The sequence below is a fragment of the Haliotis rubra genome, unplaced genomic scaffold (assembly GCF_003918875.1).
Source record: "Haliotis rubra isolate DU_JTF1 unplaced genomic scaffold, ASM391887v1 Scf439, whole genome shotgun sequence".
Taxonomy (NCBI): domain Eukaryota; kingdom Metazoa; phylum Mollusca; class Gastropoda; order Lepetellida; family Haliotidae; genus Haliotis; species Haliotis rubra.
In genome coordinates, this window is record NW_025767123.1 from 915043 (window position 1) to 928940 (window position 13898).

General features: G+C 41.9%; 2 protein-coding genes and 1 long non-coding RNA gene across 3 annotated transcripts; 1 reads left to right on the forward strand and 2 right to left on the reverse strand.

The window, feature by feature from the left end:
• Nucleotides 1-317: 317 nt before the first annotated feature.
• Nucleotides 318-2894, reverse strand: LOC124289295 (fibrinogen C domain-containing protein 1-like). The gene is made up of 3 exons (XM_046725905.1): nucleotides 2697-2894; nucleotides 1503-1599; nucleotides 318-952 (listed from the first exon to the last, which is right to left on the reverse strand). Exons 1-3 carry the CDS (start codon nucleotides 2892-2894, stop codon nucleotides 318-320), a joined length of 930 nt encoding a protein of 309 aa, XP_046581861.1.
• Nucleotides 2895-7230: 4336 nt separating this feature from the next.
• LOC124289297 lies at nucleotides 7231-8608 on the forward strand. Its single transcript, XR_006901654.1, has 3 exons — nucleotides 7231-7704; nucleotides 8010-8326; nucleotides 8558-8608. It is a non-coding gene; the product is annotated as an uncharacterized LOC124289297 (long non-coding RNA).
• A 340-nt stretch (nucleotides 8609-8948) lies between these two features.
• Nucleotides 8949-12587, reverse strand: LOC124289296 (ryncolin-1-like). Its single transcript, XM_046725906.1, has 3 exons — nucleotides 12390-12587; nucleotides 11521-11617; nucleotides 8949-9583 (listed from the first exon to the last, which is right to left on the reverse strand). The coding sequence occupies exons 1-3, from the start codon at nucleotides 12585-12587 to the stop codon at nucleotides 8949-8951; spliced, it is 930 nt and encodes a 309-aa protein (XP_046581862.1).
• Nucleotides 12588-13898: the final 1311 nt, after the last annotated feature.

Below are 13898 nucleotides of genomic sequence, written 5' to 3' on the forward strand. Positions count from 1 at the left end.
TCTGAATGGCAATGGCAATGCATCACAACTGAAATTATCCCAAGACTCCAAGACATCCAAGTCATACTGAAGGTGGCCAAAGAAGGTATTATAGACATTGTTTTATTTTAGTTTTAATACACCTCAGTGTTGTACATTCCCTTGCAAAAGTACCGCACATGTATAGTGCATATGTCGTGAAGGTTGTGTACAAGGACGGTACATGTATAGTGCATGTGTCGTGAAAGTTATATGCCAGTACCGTACATGCATAGCTCATATGTCGTGAAGGCTATGTGCAAATGCCGTACATATCGTTAACCATTAGGGAGTCAGTGTTAGGCAGGATCTATGAACATGTAGATGCTTTTACATTCGTGAGGGGTACCATCGTCAAGAATCCAATAAATGTCATATCGTTGGTGAGGATTCGTCTGGCAGACATCTAGCCTGTTCCACCAGGCTCCACGATGCCACTCGGCACAAGGGTTGACTGAGTTGTTGCAGTGATCCTTGGCACAGAAGTGACTCCCATCCAGGGTTGTAGCTGGGTCCCCGAGGTTGAAGCGGTCTCCGAAAACGCCATCCCCAGTGAACCCCGACACCGACAGCCGATACTCCGAGGCCTCGTCACCCACGGAGAAGGCGTTGTAAGACACTTGTCCGGGAGTGCTATCAAATGTCTTCAGTGACATGTACACCCAGTAAGCTCGGACGCTGGTCAGAGCATACACCTTCTCCAGACCCAGCCACATATAACAGTTGGAGTGGGTGAAACCAGACTTGTAGTCGGCCCAGGGAACGTCGAGGTACGTCACGGGCGCAGCCTCACAGCCACTGATGGTTTTGTCCCTGAACATGATCATAGTAGTGACGCCATGGCATTCTATGTCAAACGGTTGTGCGGAGTTGGTCGGCCAGACTGTGTAGGTTCCAGTAGAGTTACCAAGGTACAGGGACACGTCTTTACAGTCTGAAACAGTAAAACATTGACTGTCAAACATAGGACAATGGTGGACAAAAGCAAAAGTGTCATATATCAAGGGCATCAATGTGTTAGTGACTTGGACAAAAACCAACTTTGTACAATATTCGAATTGGTTAAAACAAAGACAACTTGTTATGAATGAACTGTGACCCATCATACGCAGTAAGAGAGTCACCCCATTTTGAGCAGCATCGTCTATCAGCTTGACGACGAGACACTTTGGTGAAACTCATGAGCTTGGTTGGTGCCGACTGACCTGGAAGCATGTACAGTGACAACCTGACGTTCGAACCCACCATCACTGGTGTCCCTCGCGCCTAACTGACGCAACTTCTATATGGCGGTACTGTTGGAAGGTGATATTCTTAACAGGAATTCCTTAGGGATTCATATTTTGCTTCCTTGCAGAGATCTTCACGATTGGTGAGTCCGGTTACATATACAAATGAAACTTCTGGGAAATGACTCTTACAAAACAGGATCACATAAATAGGTCATGATGCCAAACAGTCCATATCTGTAAGTGAAGGTTTACCTTCCATCCTGGTCTCACACTTCCCTCCTGTGAAGGCAGGCAGACAGAGACGGACAGCACCATCAAGGGTTCCTCCATTCTGGCATGATAGCGAAGTCTGAAACAAAACAGGTGCTGTTGGTTTTCTCTAGTTCAAAACAAACATAGGAAAGCCATACCAGATGTTTGCAGGGTGAAAACACTCAGAGGAAGAACAACTGGCAGGTTTCTTCAAAATGCGATTTCCAATAGCTTACAGTGCTTGCTTGTTATGCCGAAAGGTACGGGTTCGATTCCCCTTATGGATATAATGTCTGAAGCCCATTTCTCGGGTTCCCCACAGTCAGATTCCTTTATTGCTGAAGGCGGAGTAAAACCAAACTCGTTTGCCCATTTTAAATTTACCCAATAGAAAACAACGAAGAATACGACACATTTCTGGATTTCTCATATCAGTTGTAAAGACAAAATATGATATAATCTAGTTTATACAGGTTTTACATACAGTCTCTATGTGGAACTCGAACCAATATAACTCTTTGTTATTTCAAAGAAGATATGATCTATGTACCTACAATGATACGTGCAACCTATCCACTCAAAGTATTCGTTATGTCCTGTTAAGGAAAAGTGTCACAAGACTTGAGCATTTACACAAACGGAATTCAATCAAGACAAACATGGATTTTCAACCTAAGCGGTGTTGGGGTAGCCTTGTGGTTACAGTGCTTGCTTGTTATGCCAGAAGGTACGGGTTCGATTCCCCTTATGGATATAATGTCTGAAGCCCATTTCTGGGGTTCCCCACAGTCAGATTCCTTTATTGCTGAAGGCGGAGTAAAACCAAACTCGTTTGCCCATTTTAACTTTACCCAAAAGAAAACAACAAAGAATACACATTTCAGGATTTACAGTCTCATATTAGTTGTACCCACAAAACGCGACGTTATGTCAAACTCGTTAGGAAACGGGAATTTCACACGCTCAATTTGACAGAGAAGAAATCATGATGAGTTTTAGAAGGAATATGCGGGAACCCGAAGGTGAGTTCGGCACATTCAAGCACAACACGATATTCGACTGTTCTAATTGTTCAATATCGTCCAGTCACGATATAGCTGAAACCAGTCATTGTATATTTAAATATGTTATCCCACACATGTTCATTCAGGATATACAAGTATCTCTCCTGAAAATATTCAAATTTGAACTCACCTGACTGGAGGTCGTGACTTCTAAGAATGCCTTGCAGGTCGAGTAGGGGACGCTGACAGGAACGGAAGGCTGATCCGATGTCAAAATGGAGCATCTGTTGTCGATGTTGCAGTAGATGAAACCGGTGCAGTTGGCGACGCCGTTGCAGGTGATGGCACATTGAGGGACTGACGTCGTCTGTACGTAGTCGAAAACCATTGCTGCGTCAACACCTGTCTGTACCTTCTGGTAAAAACTCGAAACGGTACATTGTGCACAAAGGATTGCAGTCAATCCTGCAAAACCTGTAAGTAAAAGGTGATACGATTTCATAATTTCCTTCGTGAGATACTTATAGAAGTCTTTCAGTCCGAGCTACTTTCCTTCGACTGTCTCAGAGTGACGTGTGACAGAACTCTTGTCCCCCACGCTGTCTGTGTTTGACCGTTACCATGACTACATTATATATCTGACTACATGGCAAGGGTTGCATTGTGGTTCCAGCTTCTTCATAATGATATGATTGAATGGTTGTTGACTTGTTTTGAGAGTATAGAGTTAATTATGTGGATTAACGTTACATTGCATATTGACTCATATTCATAATCCTCACATTTGCCATTAAGTATGTAAGAATTCCCGTTCATATACAATAACGTTAATGTCCCTTCGTGTCATTAAAAGATATAAGTGACTTGTGTCTTAGTATGACAGAGGTTAGATGACCTTTACACTGTGAGTTTTAACTACTATATTTTCCCGTTCAAACCTCGGGATCTCAATTAAACGCCGGTATTCTTCCTGGAACAAATACGAGGAAATACGGAAGCATTCCATTGATCAATATCTATGTGTAACCTTATGTGTTGAAACCGTAAGTGTGCGTACTCAAACATACTGAGAGTCCTTGTATGACGCAAATACTTCAAGATAATTTTGTCATTTGTTAATTGTATTTGAGAAAACCTTTCTCTGATTTTGTTTCAATGTCAGCTGCGACGACATAATGCATGTGCATTTAATCATACCCAATCATAATGACATGATACCAATACTTATTCCAGTTTCGGGTTAATATTATATCATTAACGATGTGTTAATTTGTAATTTCAAAAAATGCGTTTTGCGAAAGACCGTTCCTTCGACTGCCTCTACAAGAACAGTACTCTACAAGTTCCCACCCTTATCTAATGGTACTCTACAAGTTCCCACCCTTATCTAACGGTACTCTACCAGTTCCCACCTTCATCTAACAGTACTCTACAAGTTCCCACCCTTATCTAACGGTAATCTACCAGTTCCCACCAGTATCTAACTGTACTCTACAAGTTCCCACCCTTATGTAATGGTACTCTACAAGTTCCCACCCTTATCTAACGGTAATCTACAAGTTCCCACCCGTATCTAACGGTACTCTACCAGTTCCCACCAGTATCTAATGGTACTCTACAAGTTCCCACCCCTATCTATCGGTACTCTACAAGTTCCCACCCGTATCTAACGGTACTCTACCAGTTCCCACCCGTATCTAACTGTACTCTACAAGTTCTCACCCTTATGTAATGGTACTATACAAGTTCCCACAAGTTCCCCCGTATCTAACGGTACTCTACAAGTTCCCACCCTTATCTAACGGTACTCTACAAGTTTCCACCTTTATCTAAGGGAATTCTGCAGATTCCCACTCTTATCTAACAGTACCTGCCACTTTGTTATGCGCATCAGTTAACACAAGTTACCTTTCACATTCATATGTTTTGTTTATTTTACGGGGTGTATATAGTATTCTATCAACTTGTCTGCTATCGGACGTAAAGAGGGACTGGTGACCATCGATCCATGTTAATATCAATATTGGTATTTACTGGGGTTTTAATGTAGTGAATTATTGATTTTCCCCTCTTTTTATTCATTTATGGAGCTGGAACAAGACGCTGATGACTTCTCGTCAACTAATGTAATCTGTACTGAACAATCTCGCAATTTCCACCTCTGGAAACGAGCGAAATATGCCTAAAGTGCGAGAATGCGTGATCGCAAGAAACACCACACAATCGTTTAGTTTATATCTTGACCAACAACAAAAAAGTTGATAAAGAGATAGTTTTACTAACGACGTTGTAAACATGTACAAAAGTACCATGAATTAACATGTACTTGCTACAATGACGCATTGGTAATTTGCTGTAACACTCCTGGTTCCATGCACTCGTGAAGGTCCGGGATAGAATTGATCTTCAGTAACCTATGCTTGTCATAAGAGGCGACTAACGGGATCGGGTGGTCAGGCTCGCTAGCTTGCTAGACACATGTCATCGGTTCCCAATTATGCAGATCGATGCACAAGCTGTTGATCATATGACTGTCTGATCCAGACTCGATTATTTACAGATCGCCGCTATGTAGCTGGAGTATTGCTGAGTGCGGCGTAAAACTGAAGTCACTCACTCCTGGTTACATGCAGTTGCTTAAGAAATACAGTTCGCTCTACCACCATGTATAGTGTAATAAAGCACACTTTCGCCCTGAACTATTATAGTTAAAGTACGAGGACGCTTGTGTCCGAGTGCTTTAACGTTATAATAGTTCAGGTCGAAAGTGTGCTTTATTACACTATACATGGTGGTAGAGCGATCTGTATTTCTTTTCTTAGATGCCAAATTTAATACTTTCTAAGGATAATTACGATTAATTTAAGGCAGAAAACAAACGACGGTGTCAGTGACCTACATTAAGAATCCTTGCACAGGGCTAACTGGCGCGCTGTTCTATTGGTGTGTCTGCCCCCCATACGTTAAGACGAACGTTACCAGAAAAAAATTATAACAGTTTGATGCCGGTTTACGTTCGGATTAAATATCTTCTCTGAATTATTATTATTACATCTGTCATTAACGTAAACCATATGGGACAATATGAACGTCGCATTTCTACTACCAACGTAAGTTTAGATCAGTACATCCAGATGAAGCTTAGTAGTCAAGCGACATTCCACGGTTGCATTGTGGGAATGTAAACATTGCGAACCGTACCGTGTCGCTGCAAACTTGTGAATCGAAATGACACATTTTCACCGTCGTAAAAGATAAACGTAATGTTTCCACCAGTGATGTTAGCCGCGTGAAGCAACTGCAAACCAAGAAACGGGATGCAACGGAGTAGTTTACTGTAGGAGGCCGTACGAGGCGATGACAACTGACATGCATCGTGACGTCGCTTACATTGTGACGTCATGTAAAATGGTTCGATTACGAGGGGGCACACTAGAATGGCGCAATAACGGGATAACGTCATTCAATTGTTACGTCATCAAAAACCTATCCCTTTATTGTCTGATAATGTATTTTTTTTTCGATTGTTCTAACCGCTAGGCATCTTAGAATTAAGCATACGGGAGAGTTGATACATAATGCAGCGACCAATCGAAAATAATATACTTGTAAGAGATTATACTAAAAAAAAACCGGGACAGTATAGTGGTTAAAGAGTTCGCTTGTCACGCCGAAGACCCGGGTTCGATTCCCCCTATGGGTACAATGTGTGAAGCCAGTTTCTGGTGTGCCCGGCGTGATATTGCTGGAATATTGCTACAAGCGGCGTCAAACTAAAATCACTCACTCACTCAACAGTTATTTTGTCATATGGCGGCGGTCTTTAAACAACGACGTCTTGACCAGACAACAACGTTCTCGATGACAAAGTCAGGCCAAGTATCCATATAACTAAACACTGAGTGAGAATGAACGAGATGAGAAATGTACCCATGACCTGTGATCGTATCTAGTCACTAATATGCAGTATGTCTTGTCTCAATCATAGCTGTGTCTATAATGAATCAGAACACAGATTTCATTAGGATGTCTTCAGCAACCCATGCTTGTCGTAAGAGGCGACGAACGGGATCAGGTGGTCAGGCTCGCTTGGTTGACTCACTGCAAGTCATCGTATCCCAAATAGGTAGATCAATGCTCGTGCTGTTGATCGCTGGAATCCCCGGTCCAGACTCGATTATTTACAGACCGCTGCCATAGCTGAGTGCGGCGTTAAACAACAACCAAATCAAAACAATGGGATGGCTTTTGAAACAACAAGGGTACATATTTAATACATTTAAGCGGTTATAGCATATCCATGTCCGAATACATTGAAGACATAGTCAAACAATCAGGGCATCAAGATAATCTGGTATAATAAACTGGACAATACATGTATTTTGCACATAAAAGTGAACGTTCAATTCTGACAATGTGTAACAGAAAATGTTTTCAAAAGAATCTACTAAAAGTAAATAAATAAACAAAACCTGGATCTGTGGCTTTTGTGTAATATTACCAAAACTGTGAATGTCACGTCAGGTGAAACCTGAACTTGAAATGGCGCATGAAATTTCGCTCAGGAATGACAGAATGTTGAACTGAGGAATCTAGGCGTGGTACACAAGTATACTGCCGATGACAGTTTAAATTGAATTACGGAATTACGGAGTCTCGTGATGAGAAAACCAATTAAATAGGACTAAACATACATCCGAACACTTACGTAGACACGACTTCGAGGGGCACAAGCTCCGAAAGCAACACATACCAACTGAAACAAGCCCAAAGACTACAAAACATCCAAGTCATACTGAAGGTGGCTAAAGACGATATTGCAGACATTGTCTTATTATGGGATTTAAGTTTTAATTTACTTCTTTGCTGTAAATTCCCCTTTCAGAACACATCTTGGTCTGAATGTCCTTCTTGTGAATTTTCTTTTCTGGCACAGTTTATGAACTGTGAAGTTTATGTAGATGTTCCATGCATTTATAGCATATATCTCGAGAAATTTATGTAATTATGTACCGCGCATGTGTAGCGGATATGTCGTGAAGGTTATGTACAAGTACCTTGCAAGTATAGCGAATGCGTGGTGAAGGTTATGTGCATGTACCGTGCATAGGTCGTGAAGGTTATAACCAAGTACCGTGCATGTTTAGTGACAGTGTCGTCAAGGTTATGTGCATGTACCGTGCATGTATAGTGAATGTGTCGTAAAGGTTATGTGCAAGTATCGTGCAGAGGTCGTGAAGGTTATGTGCCAGTACCATGCATGTATAGTGAATGTGTCGTAAAGGTAATGTGCAAGTACCGTGCAGGTCTTGAAGGTTATGTGCCAGTACCGTGCATGTATAGCGGATGTGTCGTGAAGGTTATGTGCAAGTATCGTGCCTGTATAGCGGATGTGTCGGAAGGTTATGTGCCAGTACGGTACATGAACACCGAATGTGTCGTAAAAGTAATATGCAAGTACCGTGCATAGGTCGTGAAGATTATGTGCAAGTACCGTGCATAGGTCGTGAAGATTATGTGCAAGTACCGTGCAAGTATAGCGAATGTGTGGTGAAGTTTATGTGCAAGTACCGTGCATGTATAGTGGATGTGTCGTGAAGGTTATGTGCAAGTACCGTGCAGATATAGTGAAGGTTATGCGCAAGTACCGTGCGTGTATAGTGGATGTGTCGTGAAGGTTATGTGCCAGTACCGTACCTGTATAGTGAATGTGTCGTGAAGGTTATGTGCAAGTACCGTGCAGGTATAGTGAAGGTTATGTGTAAGTACCGTGCCTGTATAGTGGATGTGTCGTGAAGGTTATGTGCAAGTACCGTGCAGGTATAGTGAAGGTTATGTGCAAGTACCGTGCCTGTATAGTGAAGGTTATGTGCAAGTACCGTGCAGGTATAGTGGATGTGTCGAGCAGGTTATGTGTAAGTACCGTGCCTGTATAGTGAATGTGTCGTGAAGGTTATGTGCAAGTACCGTCCAGGTATAGTGAAGGTTATGTGCAAGTACCGTGCCTGTATAGTGGATGTGTAGTGCAGGTTATGTGTAAGTACCGTGCAGGTATAGTGAATGTGTCGTGAAGGTTATGTGCAAGTACCGTGTACGTATTGTCGATGTGTCGTGCAGGTTATGTGCAAGTACCGTGCATGTATAGCGCATGTGTGGTCCAGGTTATGTGCAAGTACCGTGCCTGTATAGTGGATGTGTAGTGCAGGTTATGTGTAAGTACCGTGCAGGTATAGTGAATGTGTCGTGAAGGTTATGTGCAAGTACCGTGTACGTATTGTCGATGTGTCGTGCAGGTTATGTGCAAGTACCGTGCATGTATAGCGCATGTGTGGTCCAGGTTATGTGCAAGTACCCTGCATGTATAGCGCATGTGTCGAGAAGGTTATGTGCAAGTACCGTGCATATTGTTTATGCCTACTGACATTTTTAGGGAGTTTGAGTATTAGGCAGGATTTATGAACATATAGATGCTTTTACATTCGTGAACGGTACCATCGTCAAGAACCCAGTAAATGTCACGTTGTTGGTGAGGATTCGTCTGGCAGACATCTAGCCTGTTCCACCAGGCTCCACGATGCCACTCGGCACAAGGGTTGACTGAGTTGTTGCAGTGATCCTTGGCACAGAAATGACTCCCATTCAGGGTTGTAGCTGGGTCCCCGAGGTTGAAGCGGTCTCCGAAAACGCCATCCCCGGTGAACCCGGACACCGACAGTCGGTACTCCGAGGCCTCGTCACCCACGGAGAAGGCGTTGTAAGATACTTGTCCGGGAGTGCTATCAAACTTCTTCAAGGACATGTACAGCGTGTAAGGTCGGACACTGGTCAGAGCATACATCTTCTCCAGACCCAGCCACATGTAACAGTTGGAGTGGGTGAAACCAAACTTGTAGTCGGCCCAGGGAACGTCGAGGTACGTCACGGGCACCGACTCGCAGCCACTGATGGTTTTGTCCCTGAACATGATCATGGCGGTGACTCCTTCACATTCCAAGTCAAACGGTTGTGCGGCTTTGGTCGGCCAGACAGTGTAGGTGCCAGGAGAGTTCCCAACGTACAGGGACACGTCTTTACAGTCTGAAACAGTGACATGATGACTGTCAAACACAGGTCACTGATGGACAATGATGGACAAGAGCAATGAAGGAATCAACCAAGAACGCCAATGAGTTGGACAAACCATCTTTGAACAGTATTCGAATTGGTTAGAAATAGAGACTCTGTTATAACTCAACTGTGATTCTCAATACGAAATAAGAGAGTCAACTCGTTTTAAACAACATTTCAATTACAGCACTGTCTGTCAGCTTGACCACGTGACACGTTGGTGAAACCCATGAGTTCGGTTGGTGCCGACTGACCTGGAAGCATGTACAGTGACAACCTGAGGTTCGAACCCACCATCACTGGTGTCCCTCTTCTATATGGCAGTACTGATGGAAGGAGATATTCTTAAAGGTCACATGCAACCGGAAAACATAATGAAAACACAATTATCACTTATTCATGACATATAATATACATTGCTGATTGTGAAAAAAACCCAAATAAACAAAATTATAAGCGTACAATCGCAAATCAAAAGAGTAATATTTTGTACTCGGGTTTACTTCCCTCGAAACGAAGCACCCGGGAGACCGAACCCAGTCAGAGCGAGTGGGCGTGCACTCAAGTTAAACGAAGTCTCTCATTGGCTGGTTCATTTGTCAATACCCTGAGGGCTCATTGTGTGTGTGTATATAGAGATGATCTGTTTGATTGGCATTTTAGAAGTATGGTGAGTAATAAGAAAGTAAGAGTGACAACGGTATAAGAATCCATACCGAAACGTCGCATCATATACAATAAAAGAAGTTGTTATCCATATGGAATGTGTATAGAGATGTTGGGTTTTGTAAATATATGCTCTCTGCATTGGCGTTCGATCCAATCAACAAATACTGAGATGGTGAACAACTGCGTGGCTGGAAACTGTAGTTCGTCTAAGCAGGGATAATCTACAACATATAGTCTTCCTGGTCAAAGTACAAAGCAGGACTTGAAACTGACAATGGATGCAGTTTGTTTGCAACCCACAGACATAATAACATGTCATGTGTACAAGTATCACACCTGCCTGTCTGTGTAATTACATAATGTGACAGAGACAGAACTCAGGTGCAAGAGCCATCAATCAATGTATTTTGTTTATGGTGTATAGTCTGATAGGTGTTACGTTCAAATTGCATGTGGTCAATGATTGAAGTTGCGTATTGCATATTGTCATTAGCAGACAGACAGGCAGACACATAGGTGTCAATAAAACAGACATTGAGTTTTTTCTGTGAAAGAGACTGCTTATCACAATCAACATATTTTTCTATGTTTCCATAGACATGTATTAAAACATTCCAGTTTCAAGCTGAGCAATTTTTAACAATGAAATTAGTATTTCTAATTCTACACTTTCTTGAGAACTTATGGGACCAGTGTATTTTTATTACTGCAGACCCAAGATGCTTGTAATCACAAGAAACATCTATTGTTCTCCAATTTCGACCACAGCGATAATCCTTGCACGCGTCACTTGCTGTGTTTTTACGAGTCGCCTTCCCGGTTCAAGCCGCGCGAACCTAATCACTACGCATGCGCTATGGGCGCAGAACAGCTGTTGAAACCACTTTTCACCCCAGCGCTGGGGTGAAATTAGTGAATCGTTTGAACTACGATTTCGCGGGGTTTTTTTCATCGCGTTATTTTTCAACTTTATAAGTTGAATTTGCATTTTTGATAATTTGTTACTGTAAGTCCATACCGAAAGGTATCAGAATCTGCAAAGTTGTGTTTTGCGTTGCATGTGACCTTTAACAGGAATTCTTTAGGAATTCGTCTTTTGCTTCCTTTCAGAGATCTTCACGATTGGTGAGTCCGGTTACATATACAAATGAAACTTCTGGGAAATGACCCTTACAAAACAGGATCACATAAATAGGTCATGATGCCAAAATAGTCCATATCTGTCACTGAAGGTTTACCTTTTATCCTTGTCTCACAGTTCCCTCCTGTGAAGGCAGATGGACACTGACAGGCAGCACCAAGAAAGCTTCCACCATTCTGGCAGGATGACGAGGTCTAAAACAAAACAGAGGTTGCTTTTCTCACATTTATACAAAGGAGGGCCACACCAGATGTTTGCACGGTGAAAGACCAAGGTAAGAAACATCACAACTGGCCAGTATCTTCAAAATGCGATTTCAAAAATACTTCTTTCTTATCTCAAAGAAGAAATTGTTCTTGTACCTATAATGGTACGTGCAACCTATCCTCAAAGTACTCGTTGTGTCCTGTTTAAGAAAAGTGTCACAAGGCCTGAGCATTTACGCAAAAAGAATTCAATCAAGGCAAAAATGGATTTTCAACCTAAGAAGTGTTGGGGTAGCCTTGTGGTAACAGTGCTCACTTGGTATGCCAAAAGATACGGAATCGACTCCCCTTATGTATATGATGTCTGAAGGCCATTTCTAGTATTCCCCAAAGTCACATTCCTTTATTGCTAAAGGTGGTGTAAAACCATACTCACTTGCCCATTTTAACATTATCCAAAATGCAACGACGAAGAATACTACACATTTCAGGATTTACAGGTTTTATATACAGTTGTTGTGTCCAACTTGTGGGAAGAAGCACATTCCACACGCTCAGTTTGACAGAGTAGAAATCATGATGAGTTATTGATGGTGATTTCGGCACATTCAAGTAGGACACGATTTTCGACTGTTCTAATTGTTCAATATCGTCCAGTCACGATATGGCTGAAACCAGTCATTGTATCTTTCATATTTAATTCTTTAATATCTTTAATTGATTTACAATTATCTCTGAATATATTCAAATTTGAACTCACCTGACTTGAGGTCGTGAGCTCTAAGAATGCCTTGCAGGTCGGGTAGGGGACGCCGACAGGAACGGAAGGCTGATCCGATGTCAACATGGAGCATCTGTTGTCGATGTTGCAGTAAATGAAAACGTTGCAGTTGGGGAAGCTGCTGCAAGTAATGGCACATTGAAGAACCGTCGCCGTCTCTACGTAGTCGAAAACCATTGCTGCGTCAACACCTGTCTGTACCTCCTGGTAAAAACTCGAAACGGTACATTGTGCACAAAGGATTGCAGTCAATCCTGCAAAACCAGTAAGTAAAAGGTGATACGATTTCATAATTTCTTTCGTGAGATACTTATAGAAGTCTTTCAGTCCGAGCCACTTTCCTTCGACTGTCTCAGTGTGATGCGTGACAGAACTTCTAACTCTTGTTCCTCTACGCGGCCTGCGTTACCATGACTACATGATACATCTCACTACATGGCGAGGGTTGCATCATGGGTATTATTTCTCCTCAGTTGAACGAACAACCCACATAACAAATCGTATTCTACTTAAAATAAGTTAAGGATCAACCAGAACCTCTCCTGTTCAATAGTTGATCTGGTACGTCACTGACTTCAGTGATATGATGGAACCGGATTGGAAACCTGTTTTGAGCGGTATAGAGTTAATTATGTGGATTTGCGTTACATTGCATATTGACGCATGTTCATTATCTTCCCATTTGCCATTAAATATGTAATACTTTCCGTTCTTACAGAATAATTTTATTGTCCTTTCATGTCATTAAGAGCTATAACGACTGGTGTTCTAGTTTGATTTGGGTATGCACAACGTGAGATTACCTTTACCGTATTTCCTCAACCAAACTTTGGGATCCAGATTAAACGCAACGGTAATGTTTCTGCACGGAGTTCCAACAATATTATCTTTGCCATTGAACGCCTACAGTCTCGATTAAGTACTGGGACGAAACTGGATTAAAACATAATTTTTGCCCAAAATTCCCAAGATTTTATTATTCTTGCAATGGCTCCTAGAGTTGATCGAGGCAATTCGGTAGCATTCCATTTATCAATGAATATTTGTAACCTCAGCTAATGAAACCGTTAGTGTACGTCCTCAAACATACTGAGAGTCCGTGTATGACACAACTACTTCAAGAAAAGATTAAGTAATTGTGACTGAATTTGAGGAAGTTTCTCTTTGTTTCAAAATCAACAACGACTGCTTAATGTATGTACATCATAATGAAATTACACCAATACAAAAATCCAGTTTCGGGATAATGATGTGTCAATTTGTAACTTCAAACTCTACAACTCAACAAGAACGGTATCTATACTAGGCACATAAAGAAACTGGGCATACAAAAATTTAAAATCTACAGTTATCAAACCTGTGTAGACACATAAGGATTTAAACTCAGAGATTAGTGACATGTATCCAACATGCATGCACGTGCCACGTTCCGTGACGTCAGTGGGTTCGTCCTTGAGACGTGCAATACGTTGTTGCACGTGCATTCCT